Raw genomic sequence first — 20,652 nt, 5'->3', positions numbered from 1 at the left:
CCTGCTGCTGCTGCTGCTTTTAGCATTGTGGCAGACACCAGGATCCACCACCTCCTCCTTAAGAAAACTCCTAAAGAAAACTCTTGAAACCAAACTGTCTGTATTCCACTGTTTTAGCTGATGTTTTATTATTGAACTGTGTGAGTGTGTTTGATATTTGAAACTGTACTGCTGCCATTTTTTGACAGGTCTCCCTTAAGAAGACATCTTTGATCTCAGTGGGACTTACCTGGTTAAATAAAGGTTAAATCAAGCTAAGAGAAATCGCAACCCAAAATTTAGAAAAATGTTCAACCAATCAAATATATCTAATAAGAAATTAGCAGGTTGGACCCTAAATGGAACACAACCAATCAAAGAGCCAGGCCAAAATAAGCACTTTTAAAATAACATCATTACTGAAGGAAATGCATGCATGCATTTAATTTTACCTCATCTTCCCAAGACAGTATAGAAATTTGGTAATTTCATAAGGAATTTCGTTCATCAGCATAGGAAAACCTATAGAATACATGCATGTATGTGCCCTAAGGGCTTCCATATAATAAACTTTTTGCTTGATTTTTTTTCCTAGCACACATTTCACAACCTACCTGAAAGAGCTTCACAACCCACTTTTGGGTCCCAACCCACCAGCTCAGAACCACTGCTTTCCACGTCTGTGATGTTCACAATGAAGTGAAACATCTGACACGCTCTGAAACGGCAGTGAGAATGAGTCAAAAGAGTTACAAAGAAGTAATAAAAAATAAATCGATCTAAATTGTGGTACAAACAATGGTTTCTGTTCATATCTAGTTTCAAGAACTTCACTGTCGTCTTTAACTCATTTATAACCTGAATGTCCGATTTTTGACGGATTAGTCACAGCTAACGCTAGCAGCAGTGACACAGATTCTTGACTTCGCTCTTCAGTTAATTTGTTTTGCAGAGGAGGACACCTCTGTGAGTAGCAGAGTTCATGACGCTTTCAGTCCACATCAAAGAGCAGCCATGTCATCTACTCAGCTAACCAAGAGACAGGAACGGACACAGAGGCTCAGACTGATGGAGAGAGAGAGGCAGAGGGTAGAGAGTAACGCCAGGACTATAAGGAGTGGAACAGAGAGATTCTACACCACCACTTCATGAAACACTTTCATAGACCAGAAAAGTTAGAGTTAAGAAGTTAAGAAGGTTTAAATCAATCCTTTATACATTGTAACACTCTAGAACAGGGGTCGGCAATCTTAGGCACAGGCACTTGACAAATGGCACACTGGCAATATGTCTGAAAATTGATTTTGGGAATATTTAAATGCCCTTTAATTTACTGTTTGTTATTTACCTTCTGGTAATAAAATTTCCTGACCGTTTTGAACACATCCCATTAGGACCCACCCTACCCCGCCTCTTACCTCATAAAGTGCAGTTGGGAAATAAACAAACCGTTCTCACCAGAGCTCAACCTCAAACTACAAGGTGCAGGCAAAACTGTTTTGGACATGTACAATACATGGGCGATTTTTATCGGAAAGCTGACAACGTTGTCAAGCGACGTTGCTACTAACACTTTCTGCAACTTCGAACACCTCAAGCAGCTGTCGGTGCAGTGCAGTATCTGCACCGCTGAAATATGTAACTACATTGGAGGGCTTAGAGTCGGAGTTCTGACAAGATTCCAGGAATTTCAGCTGTATGGACCCATGTTTGCTTTCCAGTTCATCATGAACTGGATTTATCAGAGCTGGGCTGGCTGGACACACAGGACATGGCACTGCAGCTGATTGAGTTGAAAACTTCAACACTTTGGGTTGCAGAATTTGCAGAGCTATGGAAACAGCTGGAAAGTACAGCGGTGCATGATCACAGCGCCAACATCTCTGCAGGAGAAGTTTGCCCGAAGAACATTGCTCTGGCCTTGCTGACGGCGTTTGGCTCAATATAGCCCCTCCTGCATCCACTTGACAACCGACCACTCAGAAGCATGTGTGCAACTTAAGGAATGACTCCTAGACATCGATGCTCAGCAAAAGAAAGCCGTGCCAGGGATCAGATTGACGGGTAGGCTTCTGTTGAAATGTGCAGCATAAAACATTTTGAATAAGGTGATCTTTCTGGCTTATATTTTCAAATGCCAGACACTTATGTTTTCAAAAAGGTGGCAGGATTTTGTTTTGTGCTCACAGACTTGTTTGTTACACTTTATTCACCCCTTTTGACATATTCTGCCATCATAACAAGTTGTAAATGAGGGAATGTTGTAAAGCAGTGTGAAATGTTACCTGCATTATTTGCAAACTCTTGAGGAGAAGAGGAAAGTTTTAAGTTTATTGCTGTTTAATGGAATTCAAAATCCAACTCACATGAAAATAAAGATTGTTGCATTTATGTATGGTGCTGATCTCAATTTTGACTCCAAATTATTACCAGCAATGATTATTTATTGCTGGTAAAAAATGTTCATATTCAACTCAGCTAAATAGTTTTCCTAAGAATAAGACAGTTTGACATGAAGTGTGAAAGTAATTGCTGATTTCAGAAGGATGTAATGCTGAGGGGTATGCTAAAAATGTTACTGTGCATGTTGCCTTTATACAATGAATAAATAACAGTCGTTGGAGATTTGCTGTGGTTTTGTTATTAAAATTGACACTAACTCCCATGTTGATGTGGCACACTGAGCAGGAAAACTTTTTTTTGTGGCAATTCATATCGAAAAGGTTGCCGACCCCTGCTCTGGAACAAGAAAAACACAGTACAAAGGGAAAAAGTATAAGAAGCTTCAGCAGCTGAGATGGGAGAGGCTCTGCGTACAACAACTGTTGTTCAGGTTCTTCAAAGCTTTATGGGAGGGTGACAAAGAGAGAGACACTGCTGAAGAAAACTCGGATTAAATATGGACTAGATACTCCAAAAGACGTGTGGGAGACTCCATGGTCAAATGGATGACAGTTCTTTGGTCTGATGAGGCCAAAATGGTGCTTTTCATCAGAGATGACACTATGTTTGGTGCACACCACCACAAACACACCATCTTCAATGTGAAGCACAGTGGTGGCAGCATCATGCTGTGGGGATGCTTCTTGGCAGCCGGCCGTGGAAAAGCTGGTAAAGGTAGAGGGTAAAATGAATGTAGCAAAATATCAGACAATCCTGGAGACCAATCTTATTCAGTCTGCAAAAGGCAAATTATATTATGAGCACTGTATGTCAATTATCAAAAGGTACTGAGGACATTCATTTTTGCCAAATTCTCATTATGGGTATTTTGAGATTTTGAATTGATTGTAAAAACATTGAAAACAGAAGAAAATGTAAATTCTAAGCTTCCAAAAAATGTAGAAGGACAACAATTTGTCAGATTCCCTCCATTTACACAACTTGTGTCCTGCAGCACAGCAGTATGACAGCAACATTTACCACCCAGAGCATGATGTCTGAGCAAAATGTCCCCGATGAAAATACATGGACTTGATTATGACCGAAACTGACAGTTTTAGCCCTAAATTTAACAAATCACATCTCTTCTTCCTTCCATCTTCACACCCACACAGCAAATATCTAACAGACAGAAAAACTGACACTCCGTTCCTCCCATGCATAATTTTATTCCTGACCCAGAAACACAAAAACATACAGTACAGTCAGGTGTCCGACTTCACAGGAACATCCCACGTTTCTCTCGCGATGAAAACGAACAGAGCGGAGCATCATTATCAGGGTCTGAGGTTCGATTCCCACTGGGGCGACTGATGCCACAGACAGTCGGAGCGCCAAGCACTTAAGATAAAAGCCTCGACCCCTCAGCGCATGTTATATAATTGTGTCAAGAAGGAGGAGAGAGAGGGAGAGGCGGTTGTAGAGTGAAATATAGGCCTAAAAAAGAGAAGGGGGGGGTTACAGTTGGAGGAAGAGGATTAACAGAGGAAGAGAGTGAGAGGGATGGTTGCTATGACCTACTTCCTAAGCACTTCACCAAACGCTTTGTTTAACTGTGAAGATTTCTGCATGCACGGGACACACACACAGAGAACACACAAACAAGGGTGCTGTAAGAAGACAGAAGGTACAGAACAATGAGAAAACAGGTGAATTTAGTGGCAAAATAATGCTAACCCCATAAAACCTTTACAAAAATGAACCACAGACTACAAAAAAATCATCAAGCAGGGTTAAAAAGAGCAGGGAAAAAAAGAGTTAATTATGCAAATACATTTTTTAGTTGGGTATGTTGATGAATTATGCGTGCAAGTTTGGAGCTGAAAGGATCTCAGAAGAAAGCCATTAAAACAGATGGCATGGCCGTGATGAACGCCGCAAGGATACAAGAGGTACAGCTTTTATACACAAGGAATGTGAAGACTAAAGGGTTAAATGTCTTCACTTGTGCTAGCCTGCACCAGATTTACTCGTCAATTAGACGCCTTATAGGTGTTTTCTATGTTGGACCCTGCACCGGTCAAATATTGTACACAAACTGTAACAGCTAACGGCAAATTAGCCAGGGCTGCAGCCATAGGCCCCATTTACCTTTAGCACCAGAGATGTTTTTGGGTCATCTGAATACCATGTGGCTGCACTTCAGCACGCAAGTCCACATTAAGCATAGCGCAGTACATCTTCAGTTATAACCTGATATGGGAGCTCAGTTGCTGCCTCTTATGCAAACAACAGCAAACACATCTCTTCTGTGACTTGCAATTCCTGCATACTGTGTGCAGGGAGGTTGCTGGGGATACAAATGAACTGGGTCGAAATAGCCACAAGCTGAGTAGCTAGCTGTTCCTCTGTAACAGCTTTTATCGCTAAAACTTAAAGTTTGTTTATCAAATCAGCCAGTGCAGGATTTACGAGTTGGTTAAACAAATTACCCATCATTCTTATAAAAACAGGCTTAAAATCCTGGTCTGTAACGCTCTTTTAAACAGTAATGAACCTCCCGCCACTGGAGACTGCTGTAGCTTCCGTTAATTGCTGCTGCCTTCCTGTCTGGCACTTCACGGATGTAAACATGAGAAGCTCAGCAGTGGCTTAGCAGTTAGCGTGTAGTAGGAACAGCGCGATATCGAAGTTTTTAAAGTAGTAAATGGAAATTAAGTGGTAAGTAGGCTGTAACGGGTTGAACTCACGTATAACTTCCACCTGGAGTGAAAAGAGGCCACATTTCAAAGCATGATATTAATCTCCAAAGAGGAATGAAAGCTGGTGGTGCTAGCTTGTAATGTTAGCTTTGCTTTAGAGAATATATCAGGCTAACGTCAAATCCGCTGACACTATGACCTCGTGAAGAAGTTGTCGGTTTTTTACGGATTTTCTCCTCTTTAGACTGGTCGGTGAAAAGAAATTTAAATGAGCGTTTAGCCGAATATAGAAATAGACGCTTAGGAACATCTTTACTAAAGGCATAAAATCCCTTTAATTTAGGAGGCAGTGGATACTATTAGCATATAAAATTTGGTGGACTAGTTCAGGAGTCATGATGTGTGGTTTGTGGACAAGCCAGTTCTTACGCCTAACTTCCACAATTTACACTGATTTCCTGCTGAAATGTCATATATTATGCTCAAATCTTTAAGGTTTTCTTTCCTCAGTCACCTAGGAACATCCCTGAGATACACGCAGCAGGAGCCTCACAAAACACCCAGTCATGCACACACAGTGCTGTTCCACCCTGCTGGCTATGTCCCCCTATTACTCCTCTGCCTCTGCTACCTTCAATGGTGGCTCAAGGACATAACAACTCCACCCCACCATTCTGCCTCAGCCTACGTTTAACAGAGGCATAAATATTCACTTCCACTTTCTTCAGTGCCGTTTTAAAGAAGATCTTGAAGCTTTTTCCTCCAAATGAAATCTTACTTTTCTTCAAAGAACACAAGAATTCTAATAGATCTGATGCTGCTAATGGTAGCTCATTTTCAGCAGGTGTTTCTAGGCTGCCATACTGAGGACCTGGTAGGGCCTCAATCTTCTCTCACAGCTGTGTGCCTCTGTTTGAGATGCTGGAATAAATTAGTTGTCCTGATGCTTTTTGTTTCCACAGACTTCAGGGAAATGACACAGCTGACAGTGTTTTTCAGAACCAAAACACTTCCAGACAACTGTGGGGTCTTTCTTCATAACCTTTTTGCACTGTAGTGCATGCTGACATTTTGACACTCTGAGGGCATTCATGTTATTAGGAGCTACAGCTACAGCCCAAGGGAACCACTGGTATAGTCAATGACATCTCAGCAATTTAACTGTCCATTTCAAATACACTAAGTAAGGGGCTTCATGTTGTTACGTTTCATGTTGTCTGTCTGAATACAGCTTGAGTTCTGAAATATCACTAACTCCTTGATATTAATACTATCAACATTTTTCAACAAGTTATTTAAATTTCAAGCAAAACTGTCATACCAGGATCACTGGTTTAGCTCTGTCAGGTACTTTATATACTCAGGCTACAGTCCTGGACCACCAGCCCCAGGTTTGACTTCAGACCTCGGCCACCACTCACTCTCACTTTCACCCTGCAATTCCACCCTGTTTATAATTTTCATGAACATCTATTTGGGCATTTGGACACAAAGTTGGCTGCAATTCAAAGTGTACATTCACACAAGGCGTCTACAAAACATACACTGTGACAACCTACAATCTGAACTCACCTCTTAAGCATATGTCCCCCCATACATCATTTCTAAGGCTCTTACCATGGCTTGGTATCCCTGCCTGCTATATGCAGTGAGGCTTTTGGCAATACAAATGAATGGGGTCAAATAAGCCACAAGGTAAGGCTAAAAGAGCCTTTTTAACAGCTTTTCTCCCTTGTTTTGTCAGAAAGGTGCTTTGAAAGGACACAGTGATGCACTTGTAAGAGTTCCATTTTTGTTGTTTTAATAACAGAAAATGTCTAAATGGTACCAAATAAAGAGTCATTTGACCGCCAAAAGAACAGTTCCTATAACTGAGCAGGATCTCTACAAAGAGCCAGAATTTCAGTCTCTACAAGCAAGGCTTGAATCCAGCCTGTGCACTTTTCTGCATGTCTCTTCCCAGCTCTGTTGTCCCTGTTTCTCATTCTATCCACTGTTCTACTCTATCAATAAAGAAATAAAAAGACCAAAAATAAATCTAAAAGATAATTTAAAAAAAAATGGGCCAGTACACATAACATCTACACCACCAAACTAATCCACGTGAAGACGTACAAGACCACCTCCAAGACCCCATATGATGTCTGAGCTATAATATATAATATGCATATTATATATTATAATATATAATAATGTAACAATTCTCAATACAGTGTAAACATTTGGTGTAATAATAATTCAATCAGCACATGTGTATTGTGAATTTTCCAGTTTGACATATAACTTCCGCCCCTGTATTCAATATTTCTTTGAATTGTCTCTGTTTGTGTGTGCCTGTGAGTCCATGCACTGGGAAAAATAAGGTGAAACCAGCCAAACCATGACCAGTTACTGTGGTACAAATTAAGCATGGGCTGGCTGTATGGTTGCATCTCTAGTATGTTGACACCTTGCATTAAAGATTGCCCACTGTTATTATTCGTACAAGGAATAAATGGGCCCCTCCTGTCTCTCATCAGCTGTCCACTCATCACGCATCATGTGCCAAAGCAAAACTTTATTTTTTCAGATATATTATTTTCAAATCTTGATACTTATGAGACAAATATCATAATCAATTTATTTAAAATAACTGACAGACTTGTATAAAACAGCTATACATACATACTGTACATTATACATGCAAACACATACAAACAGACTCAGACATGCTCTTTCAGCTTTGAGACGGTCCATCCCCTGGGACCGGATCTGTCTTGTTCACTGACTGACAGCCCTTCAAAAACCCGGCCCACCCAGAAGATTAATAAAAAAAAAAAAAGAAAAAAATCCTCTGTCATAAGAAATTGTTCCTCCAGAGACGACCACAAGCAGGTCGTACCACTTCCTCTGATTTGGGGGGGGGTTGCTATGATGGTGGTGTTGCCGGCTTGAGACTGTGAATTTCTGTAGCCTCATTCCTGAGTGTCATGTCAGTGGGTGGCAGTGAAACACGAGCCTGGGAGCTTGTGAAGAAGGGTCCCGGTTGGAGGGGGGGGGGGGGGGCTCTGGTTGCTAGGCAGCCAACCGATCAGAACAGGATGCTGATTGGCTTGTGTGTGTATCTGGAGAGAGGGTTAACCCGAGAAGTGTAGACCTGATTTTGGAGCATGGAGAAGAGAGGAAGATGAGCTTTAAAGGGTGTCATACAAATCTGAATTAGGGATATTTTGCACTGAATTTGCATATTCACCCTCAAAGGGCCCAGTTTTTAATGTGGCTACACTTCAATGAGATCTCACACTTACATGAGTCATTTTCCCACTTCATTCAAAAGCAAACAGCTCAATTTAAGAGCAGACAGGTATTGACATCTTTAAGGTTGTCTTTTTAATTTTCAACATAACTTATCTTTTATTCTTGTTGCTCTAAATAAACTACGTGATATCTAGGATCTTAATCAAAGACACTGAATTATGTAGGGGCTGGGTAGTGGACTGCCAACCTTTGGACCTTTACAATACAACCCTGCCATTTTACAACCATCATTTCCCCAAAAATGTTAAATAATCAGCAACATCAGTTGGATAAAAGTACTATTGCAGCATTTCTGACACTCAAAAAGACGTCTTTGTTGTAATCTGGTCAGCCCACCTACTCTTTTGTGTACAGCTCCCTGAAAAAAGGCTTTGTCTCCTGCAGTGAACACTGGAAAATTCCAACTGTTTATCAACTGTAATTATGTGGGAGGATCAAGCCAAAAACTTGAACTCACATTGTCTTTGTTGCTCTTAATGATTCGTGGTATGCCAGGATCTAGATCAGTGCAAAACCTGTAGGTTCCATAGAGACAGGTTGAGCTAGGGAAGCCATTTTTATGAATATTTCCAATCAGAAGTGGGTGGAAAACAGCACCAGAGATCACACTGGTCTCACCAATATGAGGTACATTTTTAAGTGACGGTAACTGACAGCGCCTGGTATTTTCAATACAATGCTTAAATCTTTTAAGCCTCTGCACTGACAATAGCCAAGGCCGGAGGCATTATGTTTCAGGTTGTCTCTGTACGTCCATCCATTCAGGCCGTTCTTCTGAATATCTCAATAATTCTTTGAGGGATTTTCTTCAAACTTTGCAAACAGTCCACTCAGACTCACGGATGAACTGATTAGGGATTGGAAGGCAAAAGTCAAGATCACTGGCTCTCATGTTCATCTCTTCCTTGTGAACACATTACTTTTCTGCCAACACATTAAGGGATGTTCTTCAAACTTTGCACAAATGTCCGATCTGATTTAAGATTTTGGAGGTCAAACTTCAAGGTCATCGGGTCTTATCTCAAGAACAATTTGAGAGATTTCCTCAAACTTTGTAAATCCATGCACTCTAACTTAAGGATAAACTGAGTATACTTTAAAGTTACAAGGTCTGTGACCTAAAATGTATTGAATATAGCATTTCAAGAATGCATGCAGCTTGCAAAATTGTAAAACTTGATAAAATATAATCCCTAGCCCTGGGTTAAAATACATTGCCTATCATCCCTTTGAGTGTTTTACCCTTTAATTGATTTTATAAATTACCTACTAATAATTGAAAAGTATAAGGCATGTGTGAGACTCTATGGTCATGTTTGGTGGGCACCAATCACTGCACATCACCACAAAAACACTATCCCCACTCTAAGACACTGTGGTGGCAGCATCATGCTGCGGGGATGCTTCTCGGCAGCCAGCCCTGGAAGGCTTGAAAAGGTAGAGGGTAGAAATAATTTAGAAAAAAATAGAGAAAATCCTGAAGGACAGTCTTATTCAGTCTGCAAGTGAACTACAGCTTTGGAGAAGATTTATTTTCCAGCAAGATGATGACCGTAAACATAGAGTGAGTGGTTGAGTCAAAACGCGGACCTCAATCCTAGATGGAACTTGTGGCTAGCCTTGAAAATGGCTGTTCATGCTTTAGTGCAAGAAGACAGAGCTTGAGCAGTTTTGCAGAGACAATGGTGCCAAATTGTAGTCTCCAGATGTGAAAGCCTGATGAGACCTATCGACACAGATCCAGTGCCATGACAGCAGCCAAAGGTGCATCTACTAAATACTGACTTCAAGGGGGAGAATATGTATGCATGTATTTTAGACCAGTAGTTCTCAACTGGTCTGGCCTCAGGACCCACCAGTCTGTCTTACGACAGATTGTGACCCAAGTTTCCAAAAAATGTTCAACAACTCATGTTTAGTTAATTGAATATGTTGCAGTTTGGAGCATGATTGGACCAAAACACCTGATATAAAAAAGAAAAGGGACAAAAATGACACATTTTAAACCCTCTTTCCCCATCATTATTTGTCAATTTTTGCAAATTTTCCAGAGAACTTGAGGAATTTCTTCATTATCATGGGAAAAGTAGCCATTCATTGCAAGAAGAGGAGATAAAATAGTTGAAATATTGATCAAACATTTAAAACAGGGCAAAATTAAAGGTATCAATGCATGTCCAATAATGACTTCAGGACTTTTGCCACCATTTTTTTTCTTTTTTCAGAAACCAGTCGTGACCCACTGAAAACTGCTCGGCGACCCACTTTTGGGTCAAGACCCACCAGTTGAACTGCTGTTTTAAATGACATATTTTATTAAATTGACATTACTTTGTAGACATCTGTTTTCACTTCAACATTAAAGCGATATTTTGTCATTTATTTTGTCAAAAATGTAATCTACAGAGGGCTTTGTGATCTGCTGGGTTAAAATTAATATATACTGATAGGTGGGAGCCCTTTGCCAAAGGGGGTTTCACAGCAAACCTGCCTTAGCAACAGTAGTTTCAAATGTGCCAACACATTCTGAACAGATCCTGACATTAAAAGTTCTTGGTTTAAGGGATTTTCTCTTCCAGCTAAATCTACAAAAAACCCAAAACAAACAGCATCAGGTGGAGATCATTTCTGTGTATTTTTAGTTTTGAATATAATAAAAGATTATTCCCACTGGTCTGTGGGAACATGGTTTTAGCACAGCAAAATGATTGAACTTGGAGCTTTCTAGAGCATCCTCCTCTATGTGGGAGGGGGGAAATGGCATCTTTTTATGGTTCATGCTGATTTTTAATATATTTCGGATTAAGACTCCAGCCTAGAGTAGAGGGGAATGATACAGCGAGAGAAAGACAGACTTGCAAAAGATGCAAGAAAGACGGTAATTATGAGCAACCAGCTGCCAAACTGTCTGTCCAGAGAGATAAGAAGACAAAGAGACGAAAAAGAGAGCGGGAACTACTGCTAAAAAACAAAGACTTACAGGAACAAAAGGAGATGAACAGAGATGTAGAACAAGACAAATGTTGCTGTGTGTGTGTGTTTGTGTATGGGGGGGGGCTGGAAAAGCCCAGCAACAGGGCATGCCTTAAATAGCTAGATGGTCGGAGATAACGTGACGCTGGAGAAAGCCTGATGGCCTGGGGCATGTGCTGTGTTGTGCTAAGCATGTATAGCACTGTGCTGACAGCAGCTCCATGAGCTCTTAGTCATATGGGAGATCACATGACCACCCCTGGAAGCTTGTCTGCATGACGCCGGACGCTGCTGGGCACAAACGCAGACCACCCATCTGGATTCCCAAACACGGCGGCATCTGTGGGGATGTTACCCCGCTCTACCTCGAGAACAGCAGGCAGTCATTGAAACAGAGAGACACAATCTGTTTGTGGTTTATTCAGCAGTGAAAGCACTGCAGGTTTCTGCATGCAGCTGCTCTAAAGAAGAACCACCAACACTGACACTGATGCATCACTATATTTCTAAGTTCTGTTGGCACATTTACCCCCAGAACACTTCATGATACCACTATCTCTACTTGCTTTTTTAAACGTAATTCCTTGATTTATTTTAAATTGCTTAATCACCTTTTATTATCTAGAATCACTGCAACAGAAAAGATTATGTAAGTCAACAAACAAACAACAAATTCTGCCCTAAATCTACAAATGAATACTGAGACTGTTTTCACTTGTTCTCACAGTCGCTCCATGCCTCAGGAGTTATTCCAGCAAGTCACAAAACTCATGAGCCTGAACCTCAAATCTCAGCATTTCTTTCAGCTCAGTTGTTTCCCACTGCACAAAAGGTCATGATCCAAAAGGTGGAAACTTTAAAGATGTCCAGCTGTAAAGGACTGCTGACTTAAGAGTTCATGCATGAGAGTTAATATACCAGGATTTTTCGCTCTTTTTTAAAGTGACCTTGATTTTTTATGACTCCGTGGCATTAATGTGAGCACAAAATTTCAAGAACACTTTGAGGGATTTTCCTCAAACTCTGCACAGATGTTCGCCTAGACTCAGTGATGAACTGAATACAATTTGAAGATAAAAGGGCAAGGTCAAAAACCACCCAAGCCCTCCTTCCTGACCCCAAAAACTTCCTGGTACTTACATACAGTGTCGTGAAAAAGTATTTGCCCCCTTTCTGATTCCTGAGTTTTTGCATATTTATCACACTTAAATGTTTTGAATCATCAAACCAATTTTTATATCAACCTAAGTAAATAGAAAATGCAGTTTTTAAATGATGATTTTATTTATTAAGGGGAAAAAGCATATCTGTAGTGTGGCACAGATGATGGTTCTTGAAGGACTGTTACAGGCCCGCCTGAGGGTTGAAAATGCCTATTATAGAATGATGGATGTACATGGACCATAAGGGGAACTTTGTGCTCTGTTGGAGGGGGTGGAGAGCTTACTGTCACCTGTTAAGCTTGTTGACAGTTACAGAGCTCCTGGAATTGTAATGGTCTTTTTCTCTTTTTGCCCCTGAATGATGATGTACACGTTGTGCCCTGTTAGTTGGTCAATAAAGGGTCTCTGAAACCCAAAATCTAATGGCGATACTCTAGACCTGTGCCAGGCCCATGCCCTATCCCTCCAGGTATCCTTCCATCATCACATCGTCTGGACCAGCCAACGGGATCAGGCCAGGTGCCTGCAAAAGCCCAGCTGCCGTTCCCTTATCAGGCAGCTGACCCCTTCATTTGTTGGTCTTTCAGTCTTTATTTGGATAGGACAGCAGACGGAGTAGAAATCAGTTGAAGAGTGGTTGGAATAGACTTGCAGGAAAGGAACCACCAGATTCAAACCCAGGCTGCCAATTTGGAGGACCACTAGGACATCTGCACCCCAAAACAATCACTATTTTAAACTGGGGTTAAGGCGCTATAATTACGAGACCAATCTAACACCATAGCCAGCCAACCCTGCAAAGTTTTGTACTCTAGATACTACATTACTTGACCTAAACTGCACACCAGAACACGCAGAGAGAAGATGACAGAGATGAGGCTAGAGTGGTGACGAACCCTCACCAGGAACCATTTCAGGCATGCCAAGCTAGACAACATAACTAACATATCTTCCCAGAAGGCACAAAGTGGAAAGCTAAAAGGACTAGCAAGTAAATGTGAACATCCAGCTGCTGTTTCTCTTAAAATCAAAGACTAATATCACCTACGTTTCACCTTCAATGATAATCAGTCGATTGCTGACCATTTACTTCTCTTGGCTGTACAAAGTTCTGTCTTTGAAATATTGTAGACAAAAAAGCCCTTGAGTCTTACTCCTTTCATTCTCTATACAGTATCAGCACTGAATAGGCAGCACAATGGTGTCTTTGTCAAACTTTTTCTTTGAGTAAAGTGGCCAATTACTGCTGGCTGTTCGCCAAAGACGTAAATCTTTCTGATCCTCAGCCTGGCCAGTTTATCCACTTTAATTCAGGCAGCTACTCCATCAACCAACAACAAAATCCACCGTTTGTGAAACAGTGAAAGCAACTTCATCAGTTGGAAATACTCTTACACTTCTGAGTTGCCAACACAAATAAAAGAGTTTATTTCTTTCTCTGAGGGCCGGGTCTCTGAAAGGCTCTTGGCGCTGAAGAATGGGTGACTTGTGTAGCCGTTGGCTACGGTAATCATGTGATATCGCTGTCGTTTGGCTAATCTCCTTACAGCCCCCTTTTCTTTTTGAAACCTGATACGCCAGCTCAGCCAGCTTTAGCCACACGCTAATTAATCTGAGGCACCAAAGACTCCTAATAATACCCAAACGCCACAAACAATCAGTGTAGTCGTGCCAAGCTTTGGAAGTTTGGCCAAAGCGTTTGGTGAGGGGGCAGCTAAGTGGTACGGTGGGGGATTTGGTGGTCTAGAGATACAGGACCTGGACTAAAGCTGCCAAGGCTGAGGGTTCAGGTCCCCGCTTTGTAGCTTTGCCAATGCTATGCACTTTGGTGATACTCACTACAACAGCTGATTGGCTCGATTTAGGATCTGATTTTTTTCAACAGCCATCATTGTCCAGTTTCATTGATAACTGTGCAGCTGGTGGCCAGATGATGCTTTTCTTTTGGCTATTTCATGGGGGGGGGGGGGGGTTTGTGTAGAGAATTGGAAAGCAAGTGGATGGTGGAGTTGGCTTAATCCTCTCTGTCACACTGTCCCGCTTTGTCAGAGTCGATGTCAGGCCTCCATTTTTCACTGTATATCAAGCAGCCTGAATCCTCTTCCCTGTGATTCGAACCGACGAACTGGGCTTCCTGCTCTAGATATATCTCTCTTAACTGCGTCTCTCCTTCATTTGTCTCTCCCTCCTTCATTCTCTGTCTGCCTCGGTCTCTGTCTCTCTCTAGGATGTGGCTTATCTGTGACAGAACAAACAGGTCCATTGTGTTTTTGGAGAGCTGAGACGGGGCTTATTTCATTGAACCTGGGTAGGATATCCATTCACAGGGGAGATGAGGGCCTGCAGGGATTCTTAATGTTAGCTGGAATGCCTGGGTGAAGTGGTGCACTGCAAAGACCAATACCAGAGGCACAATGAGACTGAGGAGAGGGGACAGTAGAGCACAGGGTGTCCTAAAGTTTCAAAAAAAGGAGGCAGGAAATAAAAAAGACTAACACGGCAGACACCTAAATCACAAGAGGAGACAAAGAAGATTGCAAAAAGTTCAAAACAAAAGCTGAAATTACTGGTTGAGGATCCAATATGTAGAAAAGGTAAGTAAGGAAGTAGAGACATCCTCCCAACCTTAAAAATTAAAGCGTAGCATTAAGAGCATCCTTCACTTCTTGTAGTCCCAACACTGTGAATGTGTTGCACAACAGCCAATCAAAAAAGGCTGCCAAGGCTGTAAAAGTAGAACATGGCCAAACTAAGTAGAGATCTTGACCTATATACAGAGCTACAGAGAGAGGGAGAGAGAGAGAGAGAGAGGATGGGTTTGTTCACAGATAACTCGGCATCCCTGCCCCTACAGAGGATCTACAACCCGTGACAGTGGGACAGACGTGTTCTTCAGAGATGAAATCTGCAGCAACAGTAATCAGACAGTCAGCACAAATCCATTCAAATTCACCACAGCATTATCTCTCTACCAATGTATGGGCTGTACAACACACAAGCAAATACTGTCAGTCACTAAGACTAGGACTGTCAAAATGTTAAATACTTTACTTTTCCTACCATGTGATTAAAATGAGAGATTTGGCATTATTCAGTGATAAAAAGAAGGTAAGCATGATGTGATATAAACAAATATTTCCAAACTCATTTTAGCCGATAAATGCACATTGCATACACACATCAGTCCTAATAACACACTTCAAGGTTTAAGGAATAGGGTTTGTTCAAATACGCCGCAAGATGACTCCGAGGTAACAGGGGCAGTAACGCAACACGTCGCTAAAGACATGAGCCCAGTGTTGTTGAAAAGACACTTAACCCAGAATACGAGATTTACCTGGGCGCAAGCATTTTACTGAAAACTCCCTGCCAGAGTCGTAAACTTAGAGAGAAAACCGCCCAGCAGCGGAAAAATGTGATCCACATCTCCTCAACTACGGAGCCTTATCTCAGCCTTACAGTTCAAAACACTAACAACAAGAAGTTAAAATGTTCCTGCCTCCAGACAAGCTTGTTTTACCCCATGATCACATAGGACAGTTTCATGAATAAGGACTAAAGACGCTCTCATGTTATGAACTTGTCAGAAACTGGTCCAGCGTTCATCAGCACAGATAACGGACTAATATAATCACAGCTGTGAGCCTGAATGGAGGACTAGACTACAGGGTTTTGGCCGTTTACTGCATGAATGATTGATGAGTTTTGTGTAGGTTGGCTTCACCCTTAATGAGGAAAATAATCATTGTATAGTCAGCAACAGAAAACACAGAAAACATTTCAGGACTTTCCATACACTGTAAAAGACATAGTATTTCAAGGTTTATGTATTTTTGATTTATTAGTAAAAGATTGAATGAAGTCCTTTTCAAAATAAAAAATTTAAACTTGACTTTATATTGATTTTTCCTTTCTGCAAACAATTTTATAAAAAATCCAATAGAAAAGTCTATTTTTATCACCAAACTAGTGTCATTTGGGGCTAAATTAAACATTACACAGCTGCTGAGAGGCCATTTCAAAATATCGCGATATATATCATGTATCGGAATATAGTAAAAATATATCGGGATAACAATTTTAGGCCATATCGCCCAGCCCTATGTATGGTCATATGTATATACTCTTGAGTAGATGTGTATATTTACATATATTTTTGTTTAACTATTTTTTTTTTATCTGTTTTGTTTTTATCTACCCCATACGGAATAGATTAATGTGATGGATACAAATGCTTATACAGCTGGAAATGAGGGAAATATCTGCATTGTACTGTTGATGATTGAAAAATGAATAAAAAAATAAGTAAAAAAAAAAAAAAAAAATCAAAAATCAAAATATTAAAATATCACAAAATATCAGTCCAAAGAAAAGGATTTATAATACAGAAATGCTGACCATCTGAAAAACTATGCTTATTTATGCACTCAGTAATGGTTGGAGCTCCTTTCGCACACATTTCTGCATCTATGTGATGTGGTATGGACGTCAATCAGTCCGTGGCACTGCTGGGGTGTTATTAAGCCTGGGTTGCTCTGACAGCAGCCTTCAGCTCATCTGTATTGTTGAGTCTTTCATCTTCCTTTTGACATTCCCCCAGATATTCTCTATGGGGTTCAAGTCAGACCAGTAAATACCATGGTGAGCAAACCAGTTTCTGGTAGTTTGGCTTCACTGTGGGCAGGTGCCAAGTCCTGCTGGAAAAGGAAATCAGTATCTCCACAAAGATTCCTTAGCAGATGAAAGCATGAAGTGCTCTAAAATCTCCTTGTAGATGGCTGACAGTGTTGACTCTGGAAACTGAAAACAAAGGACTTCAAACACCTTGGATTCTGTGCCTCTCCAATCTTCCTCTGGCCTCCCCACAGTATCCACACCTCTATCCAGGTGCTGTTAATGCTCTTAATTGTTTGCTTACTGCTTTTCAACAACAAATGCAGAAGAAGCAGACACTGCAAAACACACAAAGAAGAAATTCAGCTGCAATTAGCAAGAAGACACAGTGGTGCTTTGAGACTCCACTACTAAAAACACCATCTCAAACTAACTTAGATCAATCTCGTAACATACAAAGAGGTGAGGCTGAGGCAGGTCTCAAGCCTCCTCATTAACATTGTGCTGGCTTGCAGTCATATCATCCTATAACTCCATACCCTTAATTAAACAAAAATGGACATGTTATTAAGAACTTCCTGTGCCATGTATGCCCATAAATGCATCAACTACTCCAACCAAAACTGTTTTAGAATCAGTGGTAAACATGCCTATTTTTGATGTGAAAATGGGGTTGTAAACATGGGCTGTGTATAAGAGTTCCTGTGCTTCTGCAGCCACCTCCAACTGGACACTCAAGGATTTGCAGGCTTTCTGCACTACATGCATCTTTGGTATTGTCACTGATTTGTTGCCAGTGCATGTGAAAGAACAAAACCACAACTAGCTACCAGGGTGATTTATCCAACTAAAGGAAGAGGAATCTGGATATCACATTGTTTAAACAAAAAGTCAGTCTTAAGTACCCATTTCTTGATAGCAAACAAGCCTCTAGAAAACAGAGTAATCCTTCAAGTTCAAGTTTCATCATCATAATGTTTTGAAATAGAAAAAAAAGTAAGAAAGTGGTTGAATAGACGTACTAACCAACTTAATGGCATTTTAAATACATTCTAGTTTAGCAGAGTTTACTAAATGTCAGTCCTGGGGATGTCCTTAGGCTCAAACTTCCTTCAGATCTTCCCGGCAAACTTCTGTTTTTCTGTAGTTTGAGAACAACACGAGCCAGAACAGTGACTTCTGTCATCTGTTTTTTGTCTGCTGGTTTAGCAGGTGGTGCTCGGTTTTCACACGGACTTGATCACACCGGCCTCTCTGGCAGGGAGTGCAGTGCTAACCAGTAGCCCGGCCAGCTCCCATTCAACAAAGAAAGGCAATTAGTGAGCCTGCTTATCAGCGGGTAATAACAAAAGAAAAGAGAGGAACAGTGGGGCAGACTGTTTCATTGTGGTCCCACACGTGTTCAACAAATTCATGGGAAAAAAGCCAGAGACTCTGATTTAGTGATAGGGCATTCATGACCATTCATCATTCATTAAACCATCAACTCAACTCAGGGTCACAATTACAGCATATCATCTCATCTCAAGTCTCGCACACAAAGGCAGTCTGCTGTGAATGGGTGCCGTTCGATTTAACCCCACGGTGGCTAAGACGGCAGAGGCTTAGCTAATGAGTACACCACTGGGTTAGTGTGTTAACTGGACTCACCCTGAGGGCCTCTATGACCAGGTCGCGGGCCTCCAGCTCCCCCTCCATGATGCTCAGCAGGGTGAGCAGCTCCGGCTTGCTCAGGTTATCCATGTTGAACTCACATTTCTGCAACACAACGAAGACACAAAACATCAGTGTAATGGCTTAAAATGATCCATGAGAAAGTATCAGATCCTAACTCCTTTATGCATCACCCAAGTTCCTGAATTTCCTCTTTTAGGTTTATTTCTGATGATAGGAAGTTTCATTACTTTCACTACTTGTCTGTTCTCCTCTTATATGGCATGATTCTTTACCAGGTCTTTCACTGAAACATAAAAGATATTAAAGTTATTATAAATACCTAAAAAAATCATGAGAATGACATTCAAAAGCTGCTTTTATATTATCTTTGTCTAGATTTTGAAATAATTCTTACAAACGTTAAATGTCAACAACTTTCTAGAGCATGTAGCTTCTTTTCCTGCTAATAATAAAAGCTTCATTTATAGATGTGACTAATATATCAGAAGGAAATGCTGAGATCTGCTGTCATCATTGCAAGTGCAACCACATCACAGACTGCATGCAACCTGATGCCATTAATAATTTGCCCCAGTTCACTGTGTGCTGCAAGCAGTCGCTACACTGCTCTCAACAAGGAACAAGACAGACCAGACAGGCAGGATCGGTGCTACTTTTTACCAACTTTTCTCCCTCATAAGGTCATAATCCTGCATACAAAGACAACAGAGATATACTGGTTATTGTCAGCATGATATGTGTATTGGCAGGTAAGAACATTTTTGCAGATATTTACAGACAAGTGCCTAAGTTTTAGGCATTTGGGGCGTTAAGGATTCAACCCGGTGCCTGATGTGCCACGACCCAGGACAAGAGCTGGGAAGGGGGTGGCCAGAGTGAAGCTCAACACATGTCAACACACTCATATAATGCACTGAAGCCGGGGTCAAGCTCGACGGCATTTCTACTGTCTGAGCCGTATCCCCCCTGGTGATACCCCCGGAGACCACCAGCAGTTTTCGGGCCTGGGGCCATCCACAGCAGAACCAGTGGCAGCCCTACTACCCACTTTGACCCTACTCTAGGCTGTACTCACTCACCACATCCACCCTTATTCTACCCTAAAGGCCTGGACTCTATTATTTTTCAGCAGATTATTCTCACATCCCCTTGGTGATATACAAGGACATCCAGAGCGTGACCTGGGTTATGTCAATCCTCCCTCCTGCCCAAGAGTGCCCTCAGGTGGGCTTCCTCACCACTAAACCACAGACATCATGATGTTTATTTTTTGTGAGATTTATTGGCTGTTTTAATCACTTTTTTATTTTTCTAAATGTTTTTGACAAGTTTTTTTCCCCTTTATTACTCTTTTTTAAGTCTTGTGTCTTGTTTGATCTGCCTTGTTTTTGAAATGTGCCATGAAAATAAACTTGCTTTACCTTACATGCGTTACTTCAGCCTCAGATTTTGGCCCAAATATGCCTAGAAGTTCTTCACAGTACTGTACAGTATAACCGGTCCATCGGCTTTAAATATCAGCCATAGATGCAAACAGTCTGTGGAGTTTTAGGGAGGTCTAACAGATCTCTGACAGCTGTAGTCTTTTCTTTGTTAATCTTCATTCCTAGCACTTTAAAATGTGCTTTAAGGGCTGAAGTTTTAGGTCTGCTATTATATATTGGTATCGAAATCAGCATTGGCTAAATAAGTTTGGAAATATTGGCAAATCAGATATCAGCAAAAATCCATTAGGCAGATGGTCAGTCTTAAGCAGTCGTTCAGCCACCTTCTGTATTGTTATATGTTGGTCTTCATCATATTGTTTTAATGTATATACATATATATATATATATATATATATATTTTTTTTTTTTTTTTTTTAA

General features: G+C 41.0%; 1 protein-coding gene across 1 annotated transcript in view; it reads right to left on the bottom strand.

Annotated features, from left to right (window-relative positions):
* Window positions 1–20,652, bottom strand: part of cttnbp2 (cortactin binding protein 2) — a 150,293-nt gene that overhangs the window by 117,597 nt on the left and 12,044 nt on the right. The window contains exon 2 of the mRNA XM_041795646.1: window positions 18,761–18,868. Within this exon, the coding sequence (XP_041651580.1) occupies window positions 18,761–18,868 (108 nt within the window). The remainder of the gene's footprint in view (window positions 1–18,760; window positions 18,869–20,652) is intronic.

Source organism: Cheilinus undulatus, linkage group 9, assembly GCF_018320785.1.
Source record: "Cheilinus undulatus linkage group 9, ASM1832078v1, whole genome shotgun sequence".
Lineage (NCBI taxonomy): Eukaryota > Metazoa > Chordata > Actinopteri > Labriformes > Labridae > Cheilinus > Cheilinus undulatus.
Note: the sequence above shows the minus strand (reverse complement) of the source record. Positions and strands in the feature narration are given on the sequence as shown.